We start from the raw sequence: 7,097 nt of genomic DNA on the forward strand, positions 1-7,097 counted from the left end.
CACACGAGTGTGTGAGAGCTGCTCTTTAGGGACATGAGTGTGTAAGAGCTGCTCCATGGACACACGATTGTGCCAGAGCTGCTCTTTGTGCACACGAGTGTGTGAGAGCTGCTCTGTGGGCACACGTGTGTGCTAGAGCTGCTCAGTCTGTGTGGGCACAGGTGTGTGTGTAAGAGCTGCATTAGGGGCACAGGTATATCTGTGTGTGTAAGAGCTGCCTGGCAGACAGATGTGTAAGTGTGCAAAAGCTGCCATGTGTGCATGGCCACACGAGTGAAGAGGGGCTGCCACAAACACACACGTGTGTGCAGGAGCTGCCCTGTGGGCACACTCATGGGCACACGTGTGTGGAGGAGCTGCCCTGTGGGCACACTCATGGGCACACGTGTGTGCAGGAGCTGCCTTGCAGGCAGGAACACACATTGGCAGGAGCTGCCACACACTCATGGGCACGTGTGTGTGTAAGAGCTGCCCTGTGGGTCTGACACACGCGTGTGCAAGAGCTGCCCTGTGTGCTCAGCACATGTGTATGCAGGTCAGGGACCCATACCTGCACAGGCACAGGTGTGCAAGAGCTGCTCTGGGTGGGCACAGATGTGGCAGGAACACGTGTGAGTGTGAGCATTTGGGCACACGAGTGTGCAAGATCTGCCTGGTGAGCAGGGACACGGGCGTCACACGTGAGCAGGAGCTGTCACACCTGAGCACATGTGTGCAGGAGCTGCTCTGGGGACACACACACACATGTGCAAGAGCTGCCCTATAGGCTTGGTCACAGGTGTCACACGTGAACAGGAGCTGTCACACATGAGCACACGTGTGTGCAGACACACACAGGTGTGCAAGAGCTGCCAGGTGAGCAGGGACACGTGTGGCCAGCAGCTGCCACCACCGTGGGCACACGCGTGTGCAAGAACCATCCCATGTTCATGGGTACACATGGGCACAGCTCCGCGTGTGCAAGAGCTGCCCCGTGGGATCTGCCCGTGCCCGCAGGGCCCGGCCGGTGCCGGTACCGGTGGCTGCCGTCCCGGTAAGGGCGGGGGGCAGCCGGCGCTGCCGGTGCCGGTACCGGGGCAGTGCCAGCTCGGCTGGGATTTAACAGGGAGCCGGACTGGGCCGGAGCCGCCGGTGCCAGGGGCGGTGCCGATGGATGCCAGGGGTGCCGGTGCCAGGGATGCTGAGCCCACAATCCCGGGCAGTGTTGGTCCCGGTGCCGGTCGATATTCACGGTACCGCCTCGGTGTCGGGCTAAGAGAGCTACCGGGGAGTTGCCAGGGATACCGGTGCCGGTGGATGTTGGCGGTACCGGGGGTGCCGGACTGGGGCGTGGCCGCTGGTGCCGGTCCCGGTGCCGCTGGATGCCGGCGGTACCGGCCGCTGGGCAGTTACCCGTGTCGGTGCCGGTCTCTATGGCCGTGCCGGTGCCGGTGGATGCCGGTGCCGCCCGCCAAGGGTTAATGGCAGTCGGTGAAGTTGCCGGGCGGCGGCGCGGCGGGATTGGCCCGAAGTTGTCGGGGCGGGCCGGGCCGTGCCGAGCCCCGCCGGGCCGCCCCGCCCGCGGCCCCCCGCCGCCCCCCGCCGCCGGCGGAGCCATGCGCCCCGCGCCGCTGCTCGGGCTCCTGCTCTGGGCGCCGCTGCTCTGGGCGCCGCCGGTGCGCGGCTTCCGCCACGGCGTCCACTGGAACGGCAGCAACCCCAGGTACCGCCGCCGCCCCCGCCGGCCCCGCCGCCTTTGTACGCCCCGGGCCCGCCGAGCCCCGGGCCCCAGCGAGCCTCGGGCCCCGCCGAGCCCCGGGCCCGCGCCGCCGCCACGGGACGGGACGGGACCGGACGGGACGGGACGGGACGGGACGGGAGGGGCGGCGGGCGGTGGGCTCCGGGGGGGCGGGGCTGCTGGCCACCGGGCCACCGGGCGGGACTGAGCCGGGGAGCGCCTCCCGGTGGGACCGAGCCCCCGGGCATCCCCGGCAGCAGCGAGCCCCCAGGTAATGCCGAGCGGGCCAGCGGCCCCCCGTGCGCCGAGCCCCCGGGCATCCCCAGCGGCACCGAGCCCCGGGTGGTGCCTCCCGGTGGTACCGAGCCCCCGGTGGTACCGAGGCACCGGGCAGCCCTGGGCGTTGTGGGGCGGGTGAGAACCCCCGGGGGTGCTGAGCTCTGAGCAGCACCGGGCACCGCCGGTGGCACCGAGCCCTGGGCAGTGCAGAGCCGGTGAGTGCCCCAGCTGGTACCGACCCCAGGGTGCCCACGGGGGGCACTGAGCCCTGAGCACCCCCGCTGACACCGAGCCACTGGGCATCCCTGGGTGCCACCAGGGTAGCAAGCACACCTGGGTGGTGCTTAGCCCCAGGCACTGCCGGTGGCACTGAGCCCCGGCTGGCATCCTGCTCGTGAGTCTCCCTCAGGGACACCAAGCTCTGGGTGTTCCCTCACCAGTGGGCAGCCCTGGTTGGCCCCAGGCCAGTGGGCACTCCTGGTGGCACCAAGCCCTTGGTGGCACCGAGCTGGTGAGCAGTCCTGGTGCTGCCAGTCTGCCGGTGGTACCCACCTGTGCTGAGCCTGAACGCGCCCTTGGTGGCACTGAACTCTGGGCATCCTCTCGCGGCACCAGGCTGGTGGGTGGCACTCCTGGGGCTGTGGGTTTCCATGGTGGGGGTCACTCCAGCCCACACCCTGCCATTGCTGCTGCCTGGGAGCTTGGCTGTCACCAGCAGGCCAGGGTCTGGCTCCATCCCTCTTCCCAACCTCCTCCATTTTAGGAATTTCCCAGCTCCGGGCTTCTCAGGGAGCAGGAGGCAGGGTCAGGATGCTGGGGCCTCCCCATGGAGGTCCTGGGCTCTGGGCCTGCTGCCCTGGGGCAGACTGGCACATGATGGGCAGGGCTGGGCGTGCAGACGCTGCCCTGCTCCCATCCTGTTGATGGGAGAGGTGAGACCCCACCAGCCATGGATGCCCCGGGAAGGGGGGCTCTGTGTGCCCCTCTGCTGGGTCAGGCAGGGCCCCGTCCCCCTGCCCTGGCTCTGCCCAGGCCCGTCCCAGCCAGCGTCACCCGTGGGATGCTCTGAGTCAGCAGGAGTCTGTGCTCCATCCTGCCCTCGGGGAGCCCCCAGCCTGAGTGGGGTGTCAAGGGTTCAATCCCCCCTTGCCAGCGCTGCCATCCCAGTGATGAACATTCTGGACTCTGCCAGAACTGTCTGTGAACACCGGCTGCACTGGGGCCAGTGTGGGGGACAAGGTCTCCCTGCCAGCGCCCCTTTTCCATCACCAGTCCCAGACGCTCAGGACCAAGCGTGTTCACATGCGTGTGCATGTTCGTGTGTGCGTGCACACGTGAGTGCGCCTGCACAGCTGCTCCACCCCGGCCTGGCCGCGCTTGCCGTCGGCACAACCGCGAGCTCAGAGCATCCCCAGCGCTGCCCCCGTGCCCTGCCCGCCCCGTGCCCCCTGCCCCGGCCACCACCCCCTGCCAGCCCCGGAGCGTCCCTCCGCACGGTCCCCCACAGCCGTGTCATGTCCGATCAGCGGCCGGGCGGGTGCCTGGGGCGAGGGGCTTTGTGCCCGGCCAGCGCGGCTGCACAAACCCCCCCCGAGCCCATTCAGCTCCAGCGGCCTGCGGCTAATCCGAGATGATGCCTGGCGGTGTCCGATCGGGGCTTTTTTGGGAAAAGCCCAGCTCCCTGCTCCGCTGGGGCAGCAGGGCACCCCTCTCAAGGGATCCCCGGCTTGTCCTGCCCGGCAGGTTCCTGCGGGACGACTACTCCATCCAGGTGGCCATCAATGACTACCTGGACATCTACTGCCCGCACTACGAGGGGGCGGTGCCCGCCGGCCGGGCAGAGACCTTCACGCTGTTCATGGTGGATCGGGAGGGTTATCGCGGCTGCTACGAGACCCCCGGCGCCTTCAAGCGCTGGGAGTGCAACCGGCCCCGGGCGCCCTTCGGGCCCGTCCGATTCTCCGAGAAGATCCAGCGTTTCACCCCTTTCTCACTCGGCTTCGAGTTCCAGCCGGGGGAGACCTACTACTACATCTGTGAGTCCCCGCGGGGGCTGCGCTGGGGTCACGGCACGCTGGGTGCGGTCCCCGGGGTCAGAACATGTCAGGGGGGCTTGAGTGCAGATCCCCAGGGTTGGGGGTCACCAGGATCCCCATGGAGCCGAGTTTAGGGCAATTGGGGGGTCAGGGTACAGCCAGGATGTCACTGAGGGTGAGGAGAACACGGGGGCTCTGGATGATGCCAGGGCTGAGGTGCAGGAGGCTGTGGGTGTCCCAGGGGTGGGGGCACGAGGGGATGGGGATGCAGGGAGTGTCTGGATGCCCTGGGGTGTGGGATTCATGGAGGTGTGGGGTGCAGAGGGGTTCTGCATGCCCCTGGAGGGAGGCACAAGGGGATTAGGGTGTGTAGGTGGGGTCTGGATGCCCTGGGATGGGGGATGTGTGGGGAGGTGGGGTGCAGAGTGGGCTCTGGGTGCTCCGGGGTTGGGACACGAGGGGTCGGGGTGCCCCTGGTTCGAGATGTAGGGTGGGCTCTGGATGCTCCAGGGTGGGGGCATGAGGGGTCGAGGTGTCCCTGGTTCAAGGTGTCTCTGGTTCAGGGTGCCTCCAGTTCGGGATGTAGGGTGGGCTCTTGGTGCTCCAGCGGGGGGCACGAGGGGTCAGGGTGTCCCCGGTTTGGGGTGCAGGGGGGTCTCTGGGTGCTCCTGGTTCGGGATGTCCCTGTTTCAGGGTGTTCCCTGTTCTGGGTGTCCCCGGTTCGGGGTGCGGGGGGGCTCTGTGTGTCCCTGGTTCGGGATGTCTCTGTTTCGGGGTATTCCCTGTTCTGGGTGTCCCCGGTTCGGGGTGTTCCCTGTTCTGGGTGTCCCCTGTTCTGGGTGTCCCCGGTTCGGGGTGTTCCCTGTTCTGGGTATCCCTGTTTCGGGGTGTTCCCGGTTCGGGGTGTCCCCGGTTTGGGGTGCGGTGCGGGGGGGTTTCTGCGCGCTCCGGGGTGGGGGCGCGGTCCCCGCGTTCCGCCGGGAGGGGGCGCCTCCGGCCCGCGCGGAGCCGCCGTCGGGGGGTCCCGGGGGGGCCGCACCGGAGCCGGTCCCCGCTGACCCCCCCTGCCCAGCCGTGCCCAGCCCCGAGAGCGCCGGGCGATGCCTGAAGCTGCGCGTCACCGTCTGCTGCCGAGGCACCAGTGAGTCCGGTGGGGGGGCTGCTCCCCAAAACTCGGGGGCTCCACCAGTCCCCACTGGGGGATACCGGAGCCTCCCCGTAACCCACGGGAGCCGCTCCCTGACCACCGTGGGGTTTTTCTTCAGCGCCAGAGCCGGTGACAGAGGTGCCGAATTCGCAGCCCCGAGGGCGCGGGGGCCCCGAAGGTGAGTACGGGGGCGGGGCTGGGAGGTCGGGAACCGGCTCGCCCTGACCGCTGCTTCTGCCCCGACAGATGTGGCTCCTGCCCGGGGCACCGCGCTCCCGTCACAGCCCTGCACCCCATGCCTGACGCTCGCGCTCCTGGCCCTGCTCCGGATCTGACCCCGGCGCTGCCCCTGGCGGGGGGATGGGCTCCTCTGCCCCAACGCCGCTTCCAGACTCTTCCTCCCAGCCAAACCCCCGAGCCCGTGGGGCAGCCCCAGGCCATGACCCGCCTGCTGGACCTCCGCAAAGCCGAGCTGGGGCCGGGAGCTCCGGGCTGGAAGGTGAGGGGCAGTGGGGGTTCTGGGGCACTGGGTGAGCACCTGCGTGCTGCCCTCAAGCATCCCTGGACGGGGCTCTCTCCCTCCCAGGGCCATCGCATCGCCGCACGTCGGGATTGCCGAGAGCTCCTGCGCTGGGATTGCCACGCCCCGGCACTGCCCCACCGGCCACCGGCCCGGCGCTGGGGTCCCCTCAGCGAACGCCTGCTCTGCCCCACGGCCATCACCTCATCTCGTGCCTTTCCCCACGGACCCCCTCCCCTGGGGCCCAGGGACCCCCGACCCCGGAGCGGGGCAGCAGCTCCGATGGCGGCATCCGCCGCTCTGCCGTGTCCTCCTGCAGCGAGGACACGCTCATCTGTCTTCTGGGAAGACGCCTTCCTCCGTGCCCTCGGTTTGGTTTTAACCCTTGGTAGTGACTGAGCAATACAATATTTGCAAGATCGCTGCGCCCCGGCTGTGCAGCCCCCGCCGTGCCCCTGCCTGTGCCCCCCAACCCTGCACGGGTGCCAGGGTGGCTCCTCCAGGGTGTCCCCTCCAGGGTGTCCCTGCCCCTCGCTCCCTGCACAGCCCTCATGGCCTTAATTGCAGCAGTTTGATATTGAGTCGTCAGCTCCCGTCACCGGAGAGCTTTAATTACAGACGAGCTGCTGGTAATTAGCACCTGGTGGTGGGATGAGCACTGGGACAGGGGGTGAGGGGGCAGTGGGCTTGGGGGTCACTCACCCAAAGCCTCCAGCCAGGCACCCTGGTCCCTTTTGCCACCTTTGGGTGTTGTTGGGGTGCCCACAGAGCAGTCACTCTCAGTCCATCTCTCCATCTGCTACACACCCCATAAGATGCCAAAAATGGGGGGTGTGGGGAGCTGCAGGGTTTCCCCCTTCCCGAGTGAAAGTGGGATCAGTGGGGGCTGATCCCATGGCACAACCAGGTCCCTGTCAGAGCCGTGGCTCTGCCACATGCCCCAACCTTACCAACCAGCAGCAGAGTTCCCTGATGCTCTCAGTCCCCCATCCCATGAGTGCAGCCCCCCACTCACCCTCCTGAGGGGCTCCAGAGGGGCCCAAAGCCCCCCGGGGCCGCCTGCAGCAGGGCCCCCGAGCCCCTCGCCGTGCAGGCGTTGCCGGCCGCCTGCCGCAGTGGTGCCGGGCACGTCAGACAGGTTTTATGGCTTCTGGGAGAGAGAAGCTGCTTGGCAAGAGGCTGAGAGAGAAAGCATCGACCGTGCCGCTCCCCTCCCCCCGCTCGGCTGCCTGCCCTTCCCCCACTGCACCCCGTCCTGCACCCCGCCCTGCAGGGAGGGGTCCCCGTCCCCGGGGGGACACAGGGGCTGCCGAGTGCAGGGGGCACCTCCTGTGGGACCCTCCCCTCCCCAGGAGGGGCTGAGACCATCCTGGGGGGCATCGTACCCAAGGGACCCCC

The 7,097-nt window shown here is 68.4% G+C and overlaps 1 protein-coding gene across 1 annotated transcript; it reads left to right on the forward strand.

Annotated features, from left to right (window-relative positions):
• The first annotated feature begins 3,626 nt into the window (after nucleotides 1–3,626).
• EFNA4 (ephrin A4) lies at nucleotides 3,627–6,091 on the forward strand. The gene is made up of 5 exons (XM_036397725.1): nucleotides 3,627–4,032; nucleotides 5,105–5,173; nucleotides 5,298–5,357; nucleotides 5,426–5,678; nucleotides 5,766–6,091. Exons 1-4 carry the CDS (start codon nucleotides 3,627–3,629, stop codon nucleotides 5,512–5,514), a joined length of 624 nt encoding a protein of 207 aa, XP_036253618.1. The 3' UTR covers nucleotides 5,515–5,678; nucleotides 5,766–6,091.
• Nucleotides 6,092–7,097: the final 1,006 nt, after the last annotated feature.

Source organism: Molothrus ater, chromosome 29 (genome assembly GCF_012460135.2).
Source record: "Molothrus ater isolate BHLD 08-10-18 breed brown headed cowbird chromosome 29, BPBGC_Mater_1.1, whole genome shotgun sequence".
Taxonomy (NCBI): Eukaryota; Metazoa; Chordata; class Aves; order Passeriformes; family Icteridae; genus Molothrus; species Molothrus ater.